This window comes from Microcaecilia unicolor, chromosome 5 (genome assembly GCF_901765095.1).
Source record: "Microcaecilia unicolor chromosome 5, aMicUni1.1, whole genome shotgun sequence".
NCBI classification, from domain to species: Eukaryota; Metazoa; Chordata; class Amphibia; order Gymnophiona; family Siphonopidae; genus Microcaecilia; species Microcaecilia unicolor.
The window spans coordinates 168,642,741-168,667,871 of NC_044035.1; the positions used below are offsets into that span (position 1 = coordinate 168,642,741).

Sequence of the window (25,131 nt, forward strand, 5' to 3'; positions counted from 1 at the left end):
ATTGTGGTGAGAGAGTAGAGGTTGTAAATACTTTTAAACTGGTGAAAATTTGATGACATTACAAAGGTTTTGAAAGGCTCATGCAACAAGGTACCATGGTTAGATACAGTTCATAGATATGTATTCTGCAGACAGATTCCCCCTGGCCCTGCTCGGAGAGGGGAGTTGGGCAACTCCCTGCAAGCTAGCCAATAGGGTGAGTCCCATAGGACACAGGGAACTGGGACATGTGCTCAGGATGAGCTTATCACAGAGAACTACAGAATGACAAAGATTTGTAGTCCTATCCTATTTAAAGGCACAGGGACTAAACCTGGCTATAAACAATGTCCAATATCCTACTATATAAATGATGAGTGACCGCCATGCGCGGCACGTCACAGGTCTCTCCCCACGTTGTTACCAACCGCCCGGGATCGCCACCATGCCCTACCGACGTCGCCACTGCTTCCAAGTTCCCCCCTGAAGTCGCCGCCGGCCCCCCTCCACCCCGGGCCAGGCCCTCTCCATTGAACTCACAGCACCTGACCTCCGAAAGTGCAGCAGGCAGCACTAGATCACCTCCGTTTGCCCTTCCTTCCTCCCTGTGTCCCGCCCTCGACGAAGTTACATCACACGAGGGCGGGACACAGGGAGGGAAGGAAAGGCGAAGTGAGGCGATCTGGCGCTGCCTGCTGCGCTTTCGGAGGTCAGGCGCTGTGAGTTAAATGGAGAGGGCCTGGCCCGGGTGGAGGGGGGCCGGCGGTGACTTCAGGGAGGAACTGGGGAACTTGGAAGTGGTAGCGATGTTGGCAGGGCGGCGATCCCCAGCGGTTGGTAACAACGTGGGGAGAGACCTGTGACGTGCCGCGGCGAACTCGGAGGGGAGGGGTGGGCGTCCTGGAACGGGGGGAGGGGACCTGGAACTGAGAGGGGAAGGGGCCCTGGAGGGAGGGGGCCCTGGAACTCAGAGGGAGGGGTGGGAGCCCTGGAACTCGGAGGGAGGGGGGAGGGAATCTAGAACTGAGAGGGGAGGAGGGCCCTGAAACTCAGAGGGGAGGGGAGCCCAGGCCCTGGAGGGAGGGGGCCCTGGAACTCAGAGGGAGGGGTGGGAGCCCTGGAACTCGGAGGGAGGGGGGAGGGAATCTAGAACTGAGAGAGGAGGAGGGCCCTGAAACTCAGAGGGGAGGGGAGCCCAGGCCCTGGAGGGAGGGGGCCCTGGAACTCGGAGGGAGGGGGCCCTGGAATTCGGAGGGGGGCCCTGGAATTTGGAAGGGAGCCCTGGAACTTGGAGGGGTGGGGGGCCCCTGGAGGAAGGGGGCCCTGGAACTCGGAGGGGAGGGAGGGGCCCCTGGAACTCGGAGGGAGGGACCCCTGGAACTCGGAAGGGAGGGAGGGGGCCCTGGAACTCGGAGGGAGGGGGAGGGGCCCTGCCCTGGAACTCAGAGGGAAGGGCCCTGGAACTCGGAGGGAGGGAGGAGCCCTGGAACTAGGAGGGAGGGAGGGAGGAGCAGCTTCAAACTGGGGAGAGAGAGGGGGCCTGGAACTCGGAGGGAGGATCAGAGGCATATCTGTCTCTCACACACACACACACACACACACACACTCACTCTCTGAACTCACTCTCACACACTCTTTCTCTTTATCACAGACACACACTTTTTCGCTCTCTTTCACAGAGACACACATACACTCTCACTCTCTCTCTCTCTCACACACAGAGCGGGACAGCGATGCCGGGAATGGATCCCAGGCACGCCGCTCACACACACCTTACATACAGTGAACTCATTGAAGTCCAACAATACCGCACCATACCCCATATAGGTTACAAGAAGATGTATGGGGGAGGGGGGCAGGCTACTCAAAAACAAGCCCTGCTTTGCTGCCTCAAACAACTGGCTATAAGGAGCAAATGACCCTCCACTGTCGCAGGGACTCCTAGCAGCTCTCTCTCTCACACACACTCTCACTCTCTCTGTACCCCCAACTTTTCCCCGCACCCTTTCAAGCACTACACATTACATTTATCAAATTTTACATTATATGTCAGAAATAAAAAATCTTGCCCATTTTAACGGGCTTTACGGCTTGTATACATATAAACAACAAGCAACCTGCCTCCATGCAAATGGGGGTAGAACATTGAGTGTCCCCTAGTCTTTGTACTTTTTGAAAAAGAGTCAAAAAATCGATTCACTTTTACCTGTTCTGCACCGCTCAGGATTTTGTAGACCTCTATCATATCCCCCCTCAGCCATCTGTTTTCCAGGCTGAAGAGCCGTAACCTCTTTAGCCTTTCCTCATATGAGAGGCTTTCCATCCCCTTTATCATTTTAGTTGCTCTAATTTGAAACTCACCTGCTAAAACCCTTCTACCTGAGATAGAAGTTCTAGGCATCACACATACAAGGGACAGACAGAGCTGGCCCGGGAGGGGTGGGGGGGGGGCTCTTGCCAGGTCAGGCCTTGAACCCAGGAATGCTCATAAAGCATTACATAAGCTCCTAATAAGACCCTAGGTGGGGCTCCCCACTCACTGCTCCTCTACATCCTTGGCCTGTGGTCCCCCAGGATACGTTTGAGAACCACTGTTCTAGAGTAGTGCTTCTCAACCCGGGGCACACCCAGTCAGTCAGGTTTTGGGGCTATCCACAATGAATATGTGTGAGTTAGATTTGCATGCCTGTCAGTTCCATTATATGCAAATCTCTCTCATGCATATTCATTGTGGATATCCTGAAAATCCAACTGGCTGAGTGCGCCCCGAGGACTGGGTTGAAAACTACTGTTCTACTAACATGAACACAATTGGTCTACTTTCTTCTGGAAGCTTTTCATGTAGAGAGAGTTAGGAATCAGTTTGTGCAATTCTGATAGGATAACTCATTAAAACATTATTTGGGTAGAATGCAGTGCTTTCTTATGAACCCTTCTATGCTTTTCTCATATTCCCAGCATTGAAGATTCTTGTTAGCAACATTTGTTTCTGGGAATAGGATGATGTGCTGGGACAGTGCTGATTAAGACTAAGACCCATTCATGATTTGTTTTGTACAACCCATTTCTTCTCTGTTGGGCCCAATGTAGTCTAGAACTAGGACAACCCTGGATTCTCTGTAGGGAGTAACTATTCTGGCAACTGGTAAAGGAACCTACATAAGAGGAGACAATACTGGACCTAGTGATTACAAATGAAGAGAATGTTTCTGATGTCTCGGAGGGGATCATCAACAATCCAGAGATCACTGGCTGGTGCAATTCAGTATTAGAGCATAGGCAGTGATGGTTCATTCAAAGGAAAAAGCCCCAGACTTTAGGAAAACTAACTTTGTTAAGATAAGGGAGTAGCTCAAGCAGTCATTAGCTGGATGGGAAAATCTAGAGGAAGTAGAAGAGCCCTGGGCAAAATGGAAAGTAGATATTATAACAGCAGCAAATCTTTTTGCTAGGAAAGTAAATGAAGATACAGTCTAAGCAAAAAGAGGTCACTATCAGGCTTATTTTCGAAAGAGAAGGGCGCCCCATCTTTCGACACAAATCGGGAGATGGGTGTCCTTCTCCCAGGGTCACCCAAATCGGCATAATCAAAAGCCGATTTTGGGCGTCCCCAACTGCTTTCCATCGCGGGGATGACCAAAGTTCCCAGGGATGTGTCGGAAGCATAGCGAAGGTGGGACTGAGGCATGCTTAACACATGGGCGTCCTCAGCTGATAATGGAAAAAAGAAGGGTGTCCCTGACGCGCACTTGGCCAACTTTACTTTGTCCATTTTTTCTTGCGACCAAGCCTCCCACCCTAAAAAAAAAAAAAAACTTTAAAAATATTTTTTGCCAGCCTCAAATGTCATACCTAGCTCCCTGACAGCAGTATGCAGGTCCCTGGAGCAGTTTTAGTGGGTGCAGTGCACTTCAGGCAGGCGGACCCAGGCCCATCCCCCCCTACCTGTTACACTTCTGGTGATAAATGTGAGCCCTTCAAAACCCACCAGAAACCCACTGTACCCACATGTAGGTGCCCCCTTCACCCCTTAGGGCAATGGTAGTGGTGTACAGTTGTAGGGAGTGGTTTTGGGGGGTTGGGGGGCTCAGCACCCAAGGTAAGGGAGCTATGCACCTGGGAGTAATTTGTGAAGTCCACTGCAGTGCCCCCTAGGGTACCCTGTTGGTATCCTGGCATGTGAGGGGGATCAGTGCATTACGAATGCTGGCTCCTCCCATGACCAAAGGGCTTGCATTTGGTTGTTTCTGAGATGGACGTCCTCGGTTTCCATTATCGCTGAAAACTGGGGACGACCATCTCTAAGAATACCATCTCTAAGGCCGACCTAAATTTCGTGATTTGGGCGTCCCCAACCGTATTATCGAAACGAAAGATGGACGCCCATCTTGTTTCGATAATACGGGTTTCCCCGCCCCTTCGCGGGACATCCTCAGGAAAACTTGGGCGGCCCCGTTCAATTATGCCCCTCCACGGCTTTCTAAAGATTTAACTTAAAAGGAAAAAGGTTAGTATTCATACACTACAAGAGATCACAGAAAAAGGAATACAGACAACAGTATCTGGGAAAGCTCAGAAAAGCTGGGACATGATCAGGAGACTGAAAATGCAAATAGAAAAACAAATAGCTAATATAATAAAACAGAGTGATAATACATATGCATTTCTTCCTGTTACTAATATATCTTTTAAAATGAAGCAGAAGTGAAGGGAAGAAATTTGTAGAGGCCAGGAAGAAAAAGTGGAATTGCTTAACAAATATTTCTGTTTGTATGCAATGAGGAAGAACCTAAAGGAGGACAACAGAAAACTGCCACAAATAGAAACGGAAGTGAGAGACCTCAAATGATTTTCCGAAGACTGTGTTTGTGAGAAGCCAGGTAAATTGTTTCTAATATTTTATTACAGTGTTTTATAAATTGGCAATTTTGTTTTCTTGTATATTTATTGTGTTCATTATACGAGTTTATAAATTGCAGAGAGCTTTAATGGGAAGTCTGCACTTAATAAATTGAAACAATAAAACAAATACACTAAAAGTGTATTTCAATGTGTTATTTTTTGTATGCACCCCACTTTGACAGATTTTTTTCTCTGGGCAATTAATCAAACATAATAAACCTGAACCTAAAAGTATATAAAGCACATGGGCTGAACAGGATACTTCCAAGAGTATTAAGAGAACACAGAGAAGTTTTGGCAACTCCTCTGTCTGATGTTTACAGTGCTTCATTAGTGTCAGGGGCAGGGGGGAATAAAATTCTCTAGGTCTGGCCACCAAGAAGGGTCTGGTGCTGGCCATAAAAATCTAGAGCTGGCCTCTGCATTACGATATCGCTGTTGTCCTTCCTGCCTCCCCTTCAGTGGTCCTCCATCATTTCTGCAAGCTGCCTCTGGCTGGCCCTGGAAGCATTTCTTCTTTTGTGTATCACCTACATGAACACAGGAAGTTGTGTCAGAGGAGGCAGGACACAACAGAGGGAACGCTTCTGGGGCCAGGCCAGCCAGATGCAGCTTATTCTCCTTATTGATGCTGCCAGCAGCCCGCAGAAATGATGGAGGACTGCTGAAGGGGAGTAGGGAAGTACAACAGTGATACCAGCACACGATGGTGGGGAAGGGGGGAATAGTAAAAGATGCCAGCCTATATGCAGGGACGGAGTGAGATGCCAGTAAAGAGGCAAGGGAGAGAGAGACAGAAATAGAAGACCATGGGGGTGGGGCCCTTAAGATTGTTTGCCCTAGGCCCAACTTTGTCTCTCAGCAGCCCTGGTCAGGAGTAGTTCTGAAGTACCAGAGATGGGTAGATGTGGTTCCTCTTCACAAAAGTAGAAGTAAAAAGGAGGCTAGGAACTCCGGCCAGGTTTCTCTGATCTCTGTGGAGCGGAAATTAATGGAGTCGCTACTAAAACAGAGCACAGTACAAATGGATTACAAGTTCTGAGGCAGCAAGGTTTTACCAGAGTTAGGTCTTGTCAGATGAATCCGACCAATTTCTTTGGCCGGGTGACCCAAGAACTGGATCGAGGAGAGCATTAGATGTGGTGTACTTGGATTTTAGAAAGGTTTTTTTGACATGGTTCTGCATGTGCAGCTAAAAAATAAACTGAGCATCCTTGATATGGGCCCATAGGTGGTTGACTAGGTTAGAAACTGGTTGAATGGGAGACGACAAAGGGTAGTAGTAAGTGGCGTTCACTCCAAGGAAAGAGGCATTATGAATGGTGTTACAACTGCAAAAGAGTGTTACAATATATCATGAATCTAAAACAATATTACTCTTCTATTCCCTATGCAGCAGGACTAGAAACCTCGACCCTTAATGAATTCTATATAAATGTAAAATAGCCTCAGCGGCGCAGGGAACCTCACATTAGGACTCCACTGAAATGGCCAACATCATAGGCTCCTACCACCTTCCAAAAAAACTCACAGAAATCAAAAAACTCCCTAACATTACATTCTTACTGGGAGAAAAAGATTCTGTGACCAAAAAACGGAAAACGGTAATGCTTGCATTAACAAAATTCAGTCAAAGTCACTGGTCCACTACTGTGGGAATTAATGGATCTGAAAAACTGCAAAATCCTTCCTTAAACTTCCTTAGAAAAAAATAAACCAAAAGGCATAGAGGACAACACACACAAATGCACTGTCAAGCGTTTATCATGTGACAAGGATCAAAAAAGATCAAAAATATGTAACTTAGCTTGAAATGTTATTTTGTAGCTTCTCCACAATCATACTCAATCGAATTGTATCCGATTTTGATAGTGATGTTCAAAGTTAATGCCTCCATCTAAACAGTCACATTTCCAGGATGAATGGCCGCCATTTTGGGGGGCATTGTTCGTGATGGATTAAAGAGAAACGAAAGAGCAATTCTTTGCGTGTTTGGGATTTCTCCTGATGAAGGTTGCGAAACAGTGGGGTCCCTTGCTGTCGAGAAAATAATTAAGATTGAGAACAGAAAATATAATACCCACTTTATAGATCGGTATGAGAAGCCAATACTGATCTGAAGAACTTCCTGGAAATGTGACTGTTTAGATGGAGGCATTAACTTTGAACATCACTATCAAAATCGGATACAATTCGATTGAGTATGAAGACTGGAGGGTGGCCAATGTAGCCGATTTTTTTAAAAGGTTCCAGAGGAGATCCGGGAAATTATAGACCAATGAGTCTGACATCGGTGCTGGGCAAAATGGTAGAGACTATTATTAAGAACAAAATTACAGAGCATATTCAAAAGCATGGATTAATGAGACAAAGTCAACATGGATTTAGTGAAGGGAAATCTTGCCTCACCAATCTACTACATTTCTTTGAAGGGGTGAACAAACACGTGGATAAAGGTGAGTTGGTTGATATTGTATATATGGATTTTCAGAAGGCGTTTGACAAAGTACCTCATGAAAGACTCCGGAGGAAATTGGAGAGTCATGGGATAGGAGGTAGTGTTCTATTGTGGATTAAAAACTGGTTAAAAGATAGAAAACAGAGAGTAGGGTTAAATGGTCAGTATTCTCAATGGAGAAGGGTAGTTAGTGGGGTTCCCCAGGGGTCTGTGCTGGGACCGCTGCTTTTTAACATATTTATAAATGGCCTAGAGATGGGAGTAACTAGTGAGGTAATTAAATTTGCTGATGACACAAAGTTATTCAAAGTGGTTAAATCACAGGAGGATTGTGAAAAATTACAAGAGGACCTTACAAGACTGGGAAACTGGGCGTCTAAATGGCAGATGACGTTTAATGTGAGCAAGTGCAAAGTGATACATGTGGGAAAGAGGAACCCGAATTATAGCTATGACATGTAAGGTTCCACGTTAGGAGTCACGGACCAAGAAAGGGATCTAGGTGTTGTCGTTGATGATACGCTGAAACCTTCTGCTCAGTGCGCTGCTGCGGCTAAGAAAGCAAATAGAATCTTAGGAATTATTAGGAAAGGAATGGAAAACAAAACTGAGAATGTTATAATGCCTTTGTATTGCTCCATGGTGCGACTGCACCTTGAATACTGTGTGCAGTTCCAGTCAGCGTATCTCAAAAAAGATATAGTGGAATTAGAAAATGTTCAGAGAAAGGCGACGAAAATGATAAAGGGGATGGGGCTGTTCAGCTTGGAGAAGAGACAGCAGAGGGGAGATATGATAGAGATATAAAATACTGAGTGGAATGGAATAGATAGACATAAATCGCTTGTTTACTAGTTCCAAAAATACTAGAGGACTAGGGGGCACACAAAAAAGCTACTAAGTAGCAAATTTTAAACAAATCAGAGAAAATATTTCTTCATTCAATGAGTAATTAAATTCTGAAATTCATTGGCAGGGAATGTGGTAAAAGCAGTTAGCTTAGCAGGGTTTAAAAAAGGCTTGGCTAATTTTGTAAAAGAAAAGACCATAAGCCATTATTAAGATGGACTTAGGTAAATACACTGCATATTCTATGATAAGCAGCATAAAATCTGTTTTATTGTTTTGGGACCGGGATTGGTCACTGTTGGAAAAAGGATACTGGGCTTGATGGACCTTTGGTCTGTCCCAGTATGGCAATGCTTATGTTCTTTTGCACCCAAGCATCCTTCTAGCATTCACCATCGCCTTCACTACCTATTTGGCCACGTTAAGATCATCACATACGATCACACTCAAGTCCTGCTGCTCTTTCATGCACAAAACTTCTTCACCCCATAAACTGTACTATTCCTTCGGATTTTTGCAGCCCAAATTGCATGACCCTGCATTTTTTACCATTAAATCTAAGCTACCAAATTCCAGACCATAGTGACTACAGCAGTAGTACTGGTATACAAATAAAACACAGCAGGTAACAAGATAAGCCTTTCAGTTAGCCATTCATTGGAGAGAAATGCACAAATAACTCACACAGGCACAGTGAAGTATGAGGTAAAAAGAAAGATTTACTGTTTAGCAGCACAAATTCAAACAGTTTCTTTTACATACATCCTCTTACTCCCCCACTGGTCACTGCCCCCCTTCTACCCCCCAGAGATGTGAAAAGAATAGTACACACCAGCCTCTATGACAACTTCAGATGTTACAGCCTGTCCTATTAGAGCAGTAAGCAGGTCCCTGGAGTAGCCTAGTGAGCAGTGCAGTGCATTGTAGAGAAAGGGACCTAGGCCCATATCCCACTCTGTTACACTTGTGGTGGAAATTGTTAGCCCTCCAAAACCCACCAAAATCCTACTGTATCCACATATAGGTGACACCTGTAAACATAAGGCCATTTGTAGTTGTGTACAGTTGGGTACAGTAGTTTTTTGTTGGGTTTTGGAGGACTCATCATACAATGTAAGGTGAGATATGTATCTGGAACCTTCTATGTGAAGTCTACTGCAGTTCATTTTTCCTTTGGACTTTTATTTTCTTTCCAAAAATGGTCTGAAAAGATAGCCACACTGAGCACAAAAACATCTAGCAAAAGGCCATTTTCAAAACAAAAAGTTGGATGTTTTTCTGGTTTAAAAATGGTCATATTTGCTACTTTATTTAGACGTTATATCGAAAATGCCTCTCATAATCAGTTTACATCCGGACCAAGATAATTCATCCTGAAACTGGTTAGCTCTTTCACACAAAGAGACAGGCATGGAAAGTGGCCTCTGGGGACTGCACCCAGATCATATCCTGGTTACTTGTAGTTTTTGTTAGGGAACTATGTTCCCCCCCCCCCCCCACCCCGTTTGATATACCTTCAATTACATACCACTATCTCACACAGTCATTTTTAAACTAGACTGACAGACATCAGGAACTTTCCTCAATTCAGTAGGGAAACCAATTTACATTCACAAGACATGGGAAGTTTCATTTGTATGTGGCAGGTCACGCGGTTCTGTTCTAGTCATAATAGTGGTTTTAGCCCCAGACTGGGTAACCATTTAAAGATCTGAATTCACACTTGGATTTTTTTTTTTTAATCTTGTATGCCCTAGGCACTCAGTTCATCCTGACTAGTTTCTTATGATCAGTTGACAGAGCAGGCGCATAACTACTTCAAAACTCAATTCATTCAATTCTCATATGCCTCACAATATCCTTCCGTAGTCTCAATTAACAGGAAACAGATACAAAAATAAGCCTTATCTCAAACTGTCAGAAAGTCAATCAACTGGGTCCAGATCATGTGAGCCTCTGCAGCAAACATGAGAGAAGTGGTTCACTCCTGGGCCCTCTATTAGCAATTTCAAAAGATAGCATACCTTGACTTGTATGCAAAGGTAATCCATGGATAGTCCGCTCTCCTTACTCAGGGTGCCATCATTCCAGATGAGCCCCCAAGACACTGTGGAAGAAGCACACTTTACCTTCTGTTTGCAAACCTGTAGACTCTACAGGAGGTCAGAAGTTTCCCTTCAACAGCTCAATCCTTGATTTTTGCCGTTCCCTCTTAGCAGAGACCTTATATAGGTTTTAGGCAAGCAGAACTATACAGGCATAATTTCTGTTGAGTATTGCATTCCTGAGATAAGCTCCCATTCCCTCTACTTGTGCAGATGTTAACAGGCATAGTGGACTTATCACACTTAGGGGTCCTTTCACTAAGCTTTGTAATACAGAAGAAAATGGAATACTTCAGGATGCGTTCAGGTGTCTGGGTTAACCTGGAAATTTGTATGCAATAACCACACACTAAATAATGTTTCTAACTTTTTGAGTTGTTTGTCTTGGGTAGAGAGCGGGCATTCCTGCACTAATCAGTTTGCACATCTACATTGTCACATGCTAACTGGTTAGCGCACGGATACTGCATAAGCCCTTATCGCCTACAAAATAGGTGGCAAGGTCAGTATTTTTTATATGAGTTCTAGGCTACACATTTTAACTGCTACAGTTTTTGCCAAGTATAACCAGAGACTGCAAAGTTTTCACTTCTTTATTACATATACTAGAGAGGTGTGGTAGCCGTGTTAGTCCACTTTTAAAGGTAATCAATAGACATAAAACAAAATAAAACATGGAAAAGAAAATAAGATGATACCTTTTTTATTGGACATAACTTAATACATTTCTTGATTAGCTTTCGAAGGTTGCCCTTCTTCATCAAATCGGAAATAAGCAAATATTGGCAGATGACAGTATATATAAGTGAAACATCAAAGCATACCAGTGACAGTCTAACAGGATCCCATAACATCTTCATAAAATATTTCCAACTGTCTCCGACAGCTGGGCACCTTGTTGTATATTTGAGGGGCTTGTCCTGTTATTCAGTCTTTCTAGAGTATATGTTGTGAACTGTTTTATAATCCCAGGAGTTTTTCTTTTGCAATTAATGCTGGATGATCCTGAGAAGAGTGCTTCCTACCTGCTAATTGCATGCATTGCAGCAATTCACTGCAAGCTGGCTAAGGCTCGGAGGTCAGTCCCTGTTCCAGGGTAACTGTTATTTTATCAGTGGAATATCTACTTTTTAGGTAACTTAACTGCAACTCCCCATAATAGGACTGGGGAGATTTGAGACTGCCCAGGCTCCTTTTGCTGCCTGGGCACAGAGAAAGTTTTCAAGGAGGAGTAATACAAATTTGATGAGAGCTGGGGACTAGGGGCTAGGACTTTGTTGTTGTCATGTTTTACTCTCTGCCTCATTTTGTGCAGGTTCAGATAGGGTGGGTATGGGAAGAAGGGAGGAGAGAGCGGGAGTGTGTACTGGGTATGAAGTGTAATGTGAATTTTGTTGTTGAAGGGAACAGTTGGGTGTAAAATTATCTTGTGAAAATAAAAGGGTCAATATTCCACAGGGTTATACCCTTCTGAGCTGGCCATATTTGGATAATTCAGTGGCACTTAACTGGATACTGCCAAAGCACTAGCTGGCTAGGTTAGGTGTGGTGTGGGGGCAGAGCCACCATGTAACCAGTTAGTGGCAGGGCCTATAGGAATAAAATGGGTCCTGTGACAGATACCATGCGCTGATCTTAGTAAAAGACTCTCTAAGTGAGCAGATAAAATTAGTAGAGCTGAAAGACTGTCCTAACTTTGGGGCCCTTTTACCAAAGCTTAGTGTGCACTAAGGGCTAGATTCTATATATTGCGCCTTGATATCTGCACGGAAATCAAAGTGTATTCTATAAAATATGCTTTAATTTAGGTGTACATTTTAAAATATGCTGAGTACTACTCCACACAACTAAATTTACTCACAGTCAATTACGCCAACTAAAACCTGGTGTAAATCCCGTCACCTAAATTAGGCACGGAGTGAGTGCATTCTATAATAACGCACATAGATTTTAGAAATGCCCATGACCTGCCCATTCCACTCCCATAACCATCCCACTTTTCAACTATTCTACTTAAAATTTACATGCACCACGTTAGAGTATACGCTTAGCAAGTAGTGCGCATAAATTCTAATTAATGCCAATCAATGCTGATAATTGCTTAACCAATTACCAGCACTAATTAGCTTAAGTTATGCACATTGTTATGGAATACGCTTCAGTTTCCACGCAGAAATTGAGGCATGATGTATAGAATCCCAGGGTACGAGCCACATGGGCCATAGGTATAAAATAGGATGAGCAGCATTTAGCACACTGTCCATTAGTGCGTACTAAGCTTACTAAAGGGCCCCTTTATCTTCCAAGTTAACCAGGCTCTGGTCTCAATATCAGCCAGTGTCAGTTAACTTCTGAGTTACTGCAAGAACCTCAGTGCCAGAAGCTGGATATGCCCCAGCATTGAATATCAAGGGTTTATTTAACCCACAACAGTGAGCAGCTTGCAAACCGTTTACCTCTGTGGGCTGGATATTGGGCCCAAAAACTTTAAAATGAAAAAGAGATTGTAGGACAGTATAGGAATATATGAAACATGATTTTTCTACCTAAGCAGAAAGGAAAAGTGTTTGACACCTCAGGTTTAAAGATTTTTCATAGACACATTAGGTAGCAGTGAGTCCATGACAGGCCTTCCACTAGAGAGCACGTGAGCATTTCAGGACTGGAGGTTTGTTACAACATTCTTACAAGCAGGCTTAATAGACATGTCTGCCTTTAACTAATCTCTCCAAATGGTAAGAAGGATATTCTGGTTTGTCCCAACCACAACCCATCCAACCCCCTTCCTGCAGTTACACATGACCCCCCCACCCCACCAATTTAAGGAAAAAAACACATTCCCTGGTGTCTAGTTGCACCATCCCTTTGCTGCCCCCCTCTTCCCTTACTAAAAGAATTCCTTGGGTCTAGTGGCATTTACCTGACCCCAAGTCGGGGGGAAAATAGGTATTTTCCCCATAGTTTTAAACTGAAACCTTTTCTAGAGGTAGGAAACTAAACAGCCAAAAACTCTTGTTCAAAAAGGCAGTTATTTTCTGTTCCTTGGCTGCTAGAGAGGTAGCTCATCCACAGGCAGATGATCAAAAGCCCCGCGCTGTTCCAAACAGCGCTCTAAAATAGTGCTGGAACAGCACGGGGCACTATTAGATCTAAGATCAGAGATAATGCATGCAAATTTAAGCAGCGCAATTATCTCTGTTCATGGGGTAGAAGTGCAGGAGAATTGTGCCTCAGCATGCACTCAGCACAATCCTCCCACACTTGTTTGACAGGTCTGGGCTGGAGACCAATGAAAAGAGAAGGATGCCCATCTTTAAATTAGAAGATGGACGTCCTCAACTGCCCTGTTGCAGGGACGGCCAAATTTCAAGGGGGTGTCGGACGTATAGCGAAGGGGCAGTTGAGGACGTCCAAATTTTGGACGTTTCTGCAATGGGCAGTTAAGGACGTCCAAAATTGAATGTTTCTATGAGAAAGACGTCTTTCACATAGAAACATCCAATTTTGGACATCCTTAACTGCCCATTGCAGAAACGTCCAAAATTTGGACGTCCTCAACTGCCCCGTCACAGAAACGTCCAAATTTTGGACGTCCTCAACTGCCCTCACTGGCAGGTTTGCTGTAGGGGGGAATGGGGGCCTGCCAGCATGCAAATGCTTGCTGGACAGGGCTCACCATTCCTCCCCAATGATCTGCAAACCCTAACGCCAGCTCGGAGCTGGCGTAGAGTTTGTCGTGGCCAGCGACCCAATCTTTGGCACGCTTGGTCGCTGATCATTGGGGATGAATGCGCAGTAACTTACAAAATTCTGTGCATATCTCCCAAGTTTAGGCATGAACACTTAACTCAGATCTATGGCTGGCATAAGTGTTATATATTCCACCAAAAATACTTGGGATAAATAAAACTAACCATTCATACCCATAACCACTAGTATAATTAAATAAATTATTTGAATTGTGCTCAGTCCATATCCATTACACCCATAGCGTCCCCAAGGAAAGCATGTGGTAGTGTTTAGATGGAACCATCATAGCACAACCTGTGTTCCACCTCCTCAAAATGTATGCGCACACACCTGCTGTTATATGTAATGCAGCTTACAATAAACAATGTTTCAAACACATAAGACCCAGATCACATTGAATCAACTGTGCAATGAAATCATGTACCCTATAGTTCTTATTATACCTCAAAGCAAATAACTGCAATTATAATGTAAATCCCAATTCTAAGTAACACTCACTTATGAAGCACATACAATTGGTTATGACCACTAAATTTTCACATACCACAAATACATACTCAATAAGCCAGAATATGTAGAAAAAGAAAAGAAATCACTTCCCTTGGGAACCCAGTGTGCTCGTGCAGGTGATTTAAAATCTCATCAAAGGTTCATTCATGCTCTTCAACACCATTTCAATTTTCCCTTTAACTCAAGCTGAGTTTCGAATATCTTCCTCAGAAAGGGAACTATAAACATAAATTTACATTAATAATCTAAACATTGTTTTCACCCTGTACTAGAATATAATTAAATATGTATACACATTCCAGTTTCAAAACTTAAATTAAATTACTTACATAAACCCAATTCATTGTTACCATCAATGTCAGGTACTAGCCCTGAGCGGGTAAAAGACTGGAACACTCCTTGCTCTCCACAACAATCAGCTGCCCAATACCTTACTCTGTTCAAATACCCAAAGGGGACCTCCCCATTGGTTCCCATGCAGCCAATGAGATCGGGAGAAAGAAAGTGACTCAAAGTAGCTGGAAACACCCAGATTTATTTAAAGGGGCCATCACACATAGGGAAACCTATCCCCACATTTCATAACCATTCAACCTCTCTATTTAAACCCCGAGGGTAAACAGTGTCCCACATGTAAATAAATCGTTGTTCCTTTTTAATCAAAATATCACTCAAATTTCCTCCCCTCAGTAACCTAATTTGAAGGATCACTGTGTATTTCAAATCAGTAATCTGATGATGAAATTCATTCCAATGCTCACACAGAGGAGCTTCCCTTTTACAGGTACGAATATTACTAATATGTTCCCCAATGCGTGTTTTAATCTTCCTCTTCGTGTGCCCTATATAACAAAGTCCACATGGACACCATATACAGTACACAACTCCAACTGATGAGTTACAGTCAGTCCTGCTATGCATAAAAAAATTTCGGTGATTATTATTGGGTACACTAATTTTGTTACCCTCATGAGCATGCTGACAATATATGCAGGATCCACATTTAAAATGTCCCGGTTGTTTATGCCGATCCGGACTCCGACCCGATAACATCTCACCCAAATTACGCCCTCTCTTATAAGCAAAACAAGGGCGATCTACCAAGGGTGCATGTACTTGAAGAACATGCCAATGTTTACATATTAATTGTCGGATCGAGCTGGACATAGTCGAAAAAGGAAGTACACAAACCAGAGGATATGAATTATCTTGATCCTTTGATTGCAAAAGCCATTGACGTTCCGCATTGGAGGCCCTTTTGTAAGCCTTCCGGATAACCTTATCAGGATACCCGTGCTGATAGAAGCGCTGGCACATGGCTGCTGCTTGTATTTTATAATCTTTTTTATCTGTACATATGCGTTTTAAATGCAAAAACTGGCCAGAAGGAATATTGTCCCGTAAGTGTCTGGGATGAAAACTTGAGTAGTGGAGCACCATGTTGCTATCAGTCTCTTTCCTGTAAATCGAAGTACATAATTTTCCTTCCTGTAAGGTAATAATTACATCAAGAAAACTGATAACAGAAGGATGCCAAGTAGCTGTAAATCTCATATGTGCATTCGCACTATTGAGAAACGACACAAATTGCTGGAATTCTTCCTCAGTTCCATCCCAAATGATGAGGATGTCGTCAATATAACGCTTCCATACCAAAACCTTGCCTATCAGTGGAGCAGTATATACATATTCATTTTCAAAGTTGGTCATATAGAGGCAAGCTATAGACGGAGCCACAATGGAGGCATCAGGGATACCCCCTGGGACCCACGTAGACTGTATCCTACCCTACAAAGGGAAATCAGTCTCAGGGCTCGATTGTCAATGATGCTGAAAAAATACTTTTAATCTCAAGAGGCGAAAAAACCTATATAAACTGCAACGTGTTTCGAATGCATCGTAAGAACAAAAGGGCACAAATGACAAGCCTAATCTCAGTACCGCCAGCTGAGCACTAGTAAGATGTTTTGAAGATATATTAAATACCCCTAATGACGCACCTTCCCCTGTCGTTTGGAGCGTGTTACCCTCATGTCGTCCTGCTGTCCCCCCTGTTGTGGCACCATTGAAGGGAGTCGTAAAAAAGACTCAGATAGTGCTGAATGAGTCTGGCCCCGACCTTCCGGTAGATCAGAGAGATGTTCCGGGGCTTGGGTCATCATACCACCATCTCCTGATGAATCACTAGACGAGGTACCATCACTCACAGGGAATTTAAATATTTATATCGGGAGTACCCTCGTGTCCCTCATATTTATTTCCTCCCGAAGATTCACAAGTCGCTGATTGCTCCGCCTGGTCGCCCGATTGTGTCCGGTTGTGGCTCCGTGTTGGAGCCACTTTCTGAGTATGTGGATCACTATATTAAACCATATGTAGAAGAAGCACAATCTTTTGTAAGGGACACGGCTCATTTGCTGGAAGTTCTTGATCAGATTAGCATCCCTATTACTAAACCAGTACTCTTAGCCACCTTAGATGTAGTGGCTTTGTATACGAATATTCCTCAGTCGGACGCGTTGGGGATTATAAGTAAATATTTATCCCCGTTGCGTTTATCACATGAGAAAATTCGGTTATTGAACCATATGAGTGAGCTTGTCGTCAAAAATAACTATTTCAGTTTTGAAGATATATATTACCATCAGATCAAGGGAGTGGCTATGGGCGCTACAGTCGCTCCGTCTATAGCTTGCCTCTATATGACCAACTTTGAAAATGAATATGTATATACTGCTCCCCTGATAGGCAAGGTTTTGGTATGGAAGCGTTATATTGACGACATCCTCATCATTTGGGATGGAACTGAGGAAGAATTCCAGCAATTTGTGTCGTTTCTCAATAGTGCGAATGCACATATGAGATTTACAGCTACTTGGCATCCTTCTGTTATCAGTTTTCTTGATGTAATTATTACCTTACAGGAAGGAAAATTATGTACTTCGATTTACAGGAAAGAGACTGATAGCAACATGGTGCTCCACTACTCAAGTTTTCATCCCAGACACTTACGGGACAATATTCCTTCTGGCCAGTTTTTGCGTTTAAAACGCATATGTACAGATAAAAAAGATTATAAAATACAAGCAGCAGCCATGTGCCAGCGCTTCTATCAGCGCGGGTATCCTGATAAGGTTATCCGGAAGGCTTACAAAAGGGCCTCCAATGCGGAACATCAATGGCTTTTGCAATCAAAGGATCAAGATAATTCATATCCTCTGGTTTGTGTACTTCCTTTTTCGACTATGTCCAGCTCGATCCGACAATTAATATGTAAACATTGGCATGTTCTTCAAGTACATGCACCCTTGGTAGATCGCCCTTGTTTTGCTTATAAGAGAGGGCGTAATTTGGGTGAGATGTTATCGGGTCGGAGTCCGGATCGGCATAAACAACCGGGACATTTTAAATGTGGATCCTGCATATATTGTCAGCATGCTCATGAGGGTAACAAAATTAGTGTACCCAATAATAATCACCGAAATTTTTTTATGCATAGCAGGACTGACTGTAACTCATCAGTTGGAGTTGTGTACTGTATATGGTGTCCATGTGGACTTTGTTATATAGGGCACACGAAGAGGAAGATTAAAACACGCATTGGGGAACATATTAGTAATATTCGTACCTGTAAAAGGGAAGCTCCTCTGTGTGAGCATTGGAATGAATTTCATCATCAGATTACTGATTTGAAATACACAGTGATCCTTCAAATTAGGTTACTGAGGGGAGGAAATTTGAGTGATATTTTGATTAAAAAGGAACAACGATTTATTTACATGTGGGACACTGTTTACCCTCGGGGTTTAAATAGAGAGGTTGAATGGTTATGAAATGTGGGGATAGGTTTCCCTATGTGTGATGGCCCCTTTAAATAAATCTGGGTGTTTCCAGCTACTTTGAGTCACTTTCTTTCTCCCGATCTCATTGGCTGCATGGGAACCAATGGGGAGGTCCCCTTTGGGTATTTGAACAGAGTAAGGTATTGGGCAGCTGATTGTTGTGGAGAGCAAGGAGTGTTCCAGTCTTTTACCCGCTCAGGGCTAGTACCTGACATTGATGGTAACAATGAATTGGGTTTATGTAAGTAATTTAATTTAAATTTTGAAACTGGAATGTGTATACATATTTAATTATATTCTAGTACAGGGTGAAAACAATGTTTAGATTATTAATGTAAATTTATGTTTATAGTTCCCTTTCTGAGGAAGATATTCGAAACTCAGCTTGAGTTAAAGGGAAAATTGAGATGGTGTTGAAGAGCATGAATGAACCTTTGATGAGATTTTAAATCACCTGCACGAGCACACTGGGTTCCCAAGGGAAGTGATTTCTTTTCTTTTTCTACATATTCTGGCTTATTGAGTATGTATTTGTGGTATGTGAAAATTTAGTGGTCATAACCAATTGTATGTGCTTCATAAGTGAGTGTTACTTAGAATTGGGATTTACATTATAATTGCAGTTATTTGCTTTGAGGTATAATAAGAACTATAGGGTACATGATTTCATTGCACAGTTGATTCAATGTGATCTGGGTCTTATGTGTTTGAAACATTGTTTATTGTAAGCTGCATTACATATAACAGCAGGTGTGTGCGCATACATTTTGAGGAGGTGGAACACAGGTTGTGCTATGATGGTTCCATCTAAACACTACCACATGCTTTCCTTGGGGACGCTATGGGTGTAATGGATATGGACTGAGCACAATTCAAATAATTTATTTAATTATACTAGTGGTTATGGGTATGAATGGTTAGTTTTATTTATCCCAAGTATTTTTGGTGGAATATTTAAAATTGAGGACTTGGGTAGTTTATTTGATTTATTCTTCCGTTTGAGTAGAGAGTTTATACATAAGTGTTATATACCCAATTATGCTAGCATTCTCAAAAGAAAAGTAAGTAGGCGGCAACTTTCCTTTATAGAATAAGTCCATTTGTCACCTTCTAGTCACCTAAATCTAGGCACGTCTCTATAGAATTGACCTTGTGGAGGGCAATTCTATAACTGCATGCCTAGATTTAGACACCTAGAGAGTTGCCTGTGTGGTGCCAATTCTATAAAGGAAAGTAGGTGCCCACTTTTCTTTATAGAATAGTAAACATGCCTATAATGTAGGTGTAAGCACTTATAGCAGCCAGAGAGATAGTGTAAATGCTCATACACAGGCGTAAATTATAGTATTCTATGCCTTATCCATGCTCTGCACTGTAAAATAAGCACTATGCAAGAAACCTGCATCAGATAACTGGCATTTACATGCATATGTGTGCATATACAAGACAGCATTCTGTTCATTTATGTACAAATGTGATGCCTCAATATTGGTACCCACTATAGAATTACCCCCACAGTGACAAATCAGACCAATTTTCACTGGAACTATCTATATAGTATCTTTGAAAATGGGCAGCTTAGAAACTCATTTATTTATATTTAGTTCATGCCTTTTAATTATTAGCTGTAGGAGACTTTTAGATGTACCTACTCTACCCGACTGTATCTTTAATGAATATGTACAGTATGTGATACATTTACATACATTACCTCCATTGCATGCAACTCCATCACATGCATATTCATTGCAGATACCGTGAAGATCTTAGTGGCTGTACGGCCCCCAAGACAGGTTTGGCAACCAGTGCCCTAGATCATTGATAAAATTAGTTAACAGCAGTGGTCTCATCACAGACACCTATGGAACCTCACTTTTCACTTTAGTCCAGTTAAAATGTGCACCATTAAACTGTGGCTGTTTGTAGCCTTCAGTCAGTTCCTAACCCAATAGCAAATGTTATCTTTAAACCCAATCTTTATTAATTTAAAAATCAACTTTTTTTAATTGCACTAAAACAAACACTTTAAATTACATCATTTGTGTTTCCCATTTCAAGTTGGCTGCTATTCATTCGCTTTTATTTTCTCTGTAACTAGTGAACAAGGAGCGTAGTAGGATCATTTATCACCCCTTGTGAAGCGATTTAAGATAACTACTTTCACTGATGTAATAGCTAGAGAATGACATGGGGACGGAGACCTGCAGTAAATGCGGGGACGGGGCGGGAACAGAGCCTGTGAGGACGGGGACAAACTTTGTCCCCATATCACTTTCTACTTTGAAGCCTGTTAATGAGCTGGACTGTTATTTATGTTTGTTTGATGCAGACGACAATATTTTTATTTTTTGGAAAAACAAGAAACATGCTGGCCACAGCTAGCAAACTTTGCATGGAGGATCCTGTATATCCTGCTACCAGCATATCTTCTAAGAAGACATCTTCTATTGCAGGAGGGACTGAGGAAGATAGGAGAGCTAGACTGAATCCTGAGATTGTTGATGACTTTTTATTCATCCACAGATTAAAAAATCATAACAGTGCTTCTTCATAGGGCATATTTCTCCCCTCTAGGGCATACAGAACAGGTTGTATTTTGTACCCTTGGACAATTTAACAGGGTGGATTAGGATTCCTTGGGGTAGTAGAAGTCAGCTGTTGTTGGGGTTGGAAGGGTAGAGGGTCGTGGTGGTGGGAGGCTTATTATAGCTGCTAGTTGTTATTATTGTTTTCTGTTTGTAATTTATACACAACAGTTGCACAGTATATCGTTCCTTTTTATACTTTAATAAAAAGATTTAAATGTTCAAGGCTTCTGTAGATGAGAACAGAGCCCACGGGGATGGAGATGGGGCCTGTGAGGACGGGGTGGTGATGGAGACAGAACCCATGGAGACCCGTGTCATTATCTCTAGTAGTAGCTTTCAAACAAAAGTGAGTCATGTTTTATGCTTTGTATCACTTCTCTCTTCCCAGAAGTGAAGACATGGAGCACATTTTAACACCAGAAGATGAGGACTACGAGGAAGACGAGTTCCTGGCCTACTTTCCTCCAACACGGATTATGCTGGCTGGGGTAAAAGAGGGCATATATAACCCAAACCTGCCCACACTCCGTAACATGGAATTGGACTTCATGAGAGGCAGACTTAGTGATGAGCACTGCAGAACTACCACCACCTGCACCAAAGGTAAAAGGGGAGCACTAGGAAAGCAGCCAGAAGAGGCTGGAGAAAGAGATGTGAGGAAGGAGAGAGAAAACAGAGGCTAAAGGAGGAAAAGGGAAGGGAGATGTACAAGAGGAGGAAGATATAAAGAATGGAAGGAAAAGCTACAAGGAACGGAAAGTAATGATAATGTAAAGGAGAAGGGGAAGGAAGGGGAAATGGAAAGGGGCATAGATCTTCTTTCTACTACCCAGTTTTAGGGTTTAGTAAATGGTTAAGGCAAAGCTTACAGCCAGGAAAGTGAAGAAATCTACTGCACATAGTAAAAATAATAATAATAATCTGCTTTCTTTTTGTCTTTCTGCAGAGGATTTTGAAAATGCAAATTTCACACTTCTCGGAGTACCCAACCGGCGGCTCCCGTGTCTGGTGAGTCATATGCTTTAGTATTTGGGTATAATGGATTCCTTCCCTATAGGTTTGGAACCCCAAAATAATGCTATATCTTTAAAAATAAAAATAAATTTGTACATGATTAAATTCCAGTCTTCAAAGAGAACTTACTGGGGCACAGCCAATTTGGATTATTTGCAAATTGAAATACCTTTATTTGACCAAAGAAAGGAAATCATAGCTTACTATGACCAGGTTCCTTCTTGACTGCCATCATTCATATTTTCATGTCTCGATAGAAATAACACAGGGTGGCAGAGGGCAGTTTAAAATAGTACAGGGTTGAGAGGAAGTGACGTCACGATACTTGATGGCCGCTTGAATCTGTGGCTCTGTCTCTTCCCTTCCAAACATTAGCGGCATCGGCTTCCATCAACATTGCTGAGTGCCTTTTTACTTGTCCGGAGAGTGAGGCTGACCAGATGAATCGATCTTGCTGTTTGTGGTTGGGAGATGGCGGTGCTACGCAAGGACAGCGCGAAACAGTCTGCTAAGGAGGTGTTAAAGACCCCGCGCCGCCATGCTTCCCCTCTGCGTTCTGACTCGGACTCAGTGACGTCATCGGCGGAGGTTGGCTCGGTTCTGTCGGGCCCGAATTTTCCCAGACAGTTGGGTAAGACGCTGGTTGATATCAGAGCAGATATAAAATCATCCAAGGAAGAGATCCTAGAACGTATGGACGGTCTACGTGGAGAATTGCATGAGCTGGGAGGACGTGTGGAGGAGCACGCTGACCTACTGAGTAGGGCTGATTCGCGGCTCAACAAAATCACAGCAGCGTATGAGGACTTGGAATATAAACTAGATGATTTGGAGAACCGTGGGCAAAGGAACAATCTTCGCTTGCAGGGTGTCCTGGAGGTGGGTGGTAAGGAGGATGTCCCCACAATTGCTAAGCTGATTTGTGGAACATTCCTGGGATCTGAGGAGATGGAGATTGAAAGGGCACATCGGGCACTTGGTAAAGCAACTGAAAATAGACCACGAGATACAATAGTCAGATTTGCTGTTTTTCATGTAAAGGAACAGATCTTATAGAAGGCGTGCCAGATGACCTCAGTGGATTATAATGATGTCCGGATCACGGTTTTTCAGGATCTGTCGTAATACACCCTAAATCAGAGAAAGGTGATGAAGCCGACCCTGGAGATTTTAAATCAGCAGAAGATCCCATATAGGTGGGCTTTTCCTTTTGCCCTTTGTTTTATGGCAGGGGGTAAATGTAAAAAAAAAAATTTATTTCCTTAACGGTTTCCTACTTTTCATGTTGGTATAACATTGAAACCAGGCCATTTGAGTCACCCCAGTGATACTAGAGGGGGTAAATGCTGCCATATCTGCACTTTGGCAGAAGTGTGGAAAATACTGCGGGAGACGGGAGTAACAACGGCTGAAGCACCAGAGGCTGCTGACCCAATTACAACTGTTCGAGCCAAGCTGCAGAGATGGAAGAGAGTGGAGGGAAAGGCTAAGAGAGCTGGGATCACCACATGAACTATTAGTGAGACCACTATAAGCAAAAAAGCTGCAGCTTTGCATAGCCATGTGATTTGCTTGGGAAGTTGTGTGTTTTCTATGTTGTTGTAATTAAGAGGTAGATGCACTAAACGTTTTTCATCGTTAAATGAGCCCTCAGGGAAGAATTTCCTATCCTTTCCATGCACTTAAGCCTATTTTCCGACGACAGTAGCAGCTAACGAAAACGGAATGGAGATGAGCAATTAGTGTGAAAACCCCATTGAAACGACATGCACTAACCTTTTTCGATTGCCTTTACGCAGGAAAAAGGCAGGAAAACTAACGAGAGGTCTGGACCTCTCGTTAGGACAGCTCTGTGCCAGGAAAAAGTGTTAAGTGAAAAAATAAACAAACTTTGAGCCAATCCCAGCACATTAGCAGAGCTAAAAGCGCTGTGATTGGTCCAAAGGACCTCAGAAAACACATAAAAAAATAAAAATAAAAAAAGGATCGGGAGGGGGCAAGGGCGCTCATCAGGAGCGTCCTGTACGGACGGCCTTGCCCCCCCCCCCCCCGCTGCTCCCCACTTTCCGCCGCTCCCCCCACCCCAAAAAAGCAAACTTCTAGAAGCCCCTGCCCCCCTCCCTTCCTCACTACTCTCTCACCTCAGCTCCGCCTCCCGACATCCTCCGTCCGTGCCCCGCCCCCTTTTGGGGTCGTCGCCGTCATTCCCCTCCTCCATCGGGCCCCCCTTCCTCTTACCGGGCCCGTGCAGCGCCTCTCTCCTCTGTCCGAAGGCGCTGCACGGGCAAGAAGAAAGCTGAATCAGCTGATGCCTGCCTTCGCCTAGCTTCGATAGAGCGTCTTTCTCCTCCTGGGCCCGCCCCTGTCTGACGTCAGTAACCTACGTAGGTTACTGACGTCAGACAGGGGCGGGCGCAGCAGGAGAAAGACGCGCCATCGCGAAGGCAGGCATCAGCTGATTCAGCTTTCTTCTTGCCCGTGCAGCGCCTTCGGACAGAGGAGAGAGGCGCTGCACGGGCCCGGTAAGAGGAAGGGGGGCCCGATGGAGGAGGGGAATGGCGGCGACGACCCCAAAAGGGGGCGGGGCACGGACGGAGGATGTCGGGAGGCGGAGCTTAGGTGAGAGTAGTGAGGAAGGGAGGGGGGCAGGGGCTTCTAGAAGTTTGCTTTTTCGGGGTGGGGGGAGCGGCGGAAAGTGGGGAGCAGCGGGGGGGGGCAAGGCCGTCCGTACAGGACGCTCCTGATGAGCGCCCTTGCCCCCTCCCGATCCTTTTTTTATTTTTATTTTTTTATGTGTTTTCTGAGGTCCTTTGGACCAATCACAGCGCTTTTAGCTCTGCTAATGCGCTGGGATTGGCTCAAAGTTTGTTTATTTTTTCACTTAACACTTTTTCCTGCCACGGAGCTGTCCTAACGAGAGGTCCAGACCGATGTGTATTGTGATTCTTTGATACATTGTACGTTTCACTACCGATCTCAGCATGTGTGACTTTTTTTTTTGGTGCATTTTTCGTTATTTTAAAATCGTTAGGGACTTTAACGATTTAGATTTTTTTACATTTGGTTGCTGCATCTGCCTCTAAGTGCCATTGAGTTTGTAAGGGGGTGGGGAGTTTGTGGGTAGAGTGTGTTGA

At 43.6% G+C, this 25,131-nt stretch overlaps 1 protein-coding gene across 1 annotated transcript in view; it reads left to right on the top strand.

Annotated features, from left to right (window-relative positions):
- Nucleotides 1-25,131, top strand: part of TEPP (testis, prostate and placenta expressed) — a 164,574-nt gene that overhangs the window by 17,120 nt on the left and 122,323 nt on the right. Inside the window, exons 2-3 of the mRNA XM_030204918.1 lie at nucleotides 21,372-21,586; nucleotides 21,930-21,991. Of these exons, the coding sequence (XP_030060778.1) occupies nucleotides 21,382-21,586; nucleotides 21,930-21,991 (267 nt within the window). The 5' untranslated portion in view covers nucleotides 21,372-21,381. The remainder of the gene's footprint in view (nucleotides 1-21,371; nucleotides 21,587-21,929; nucleotides 21,992-25,131) is intronic.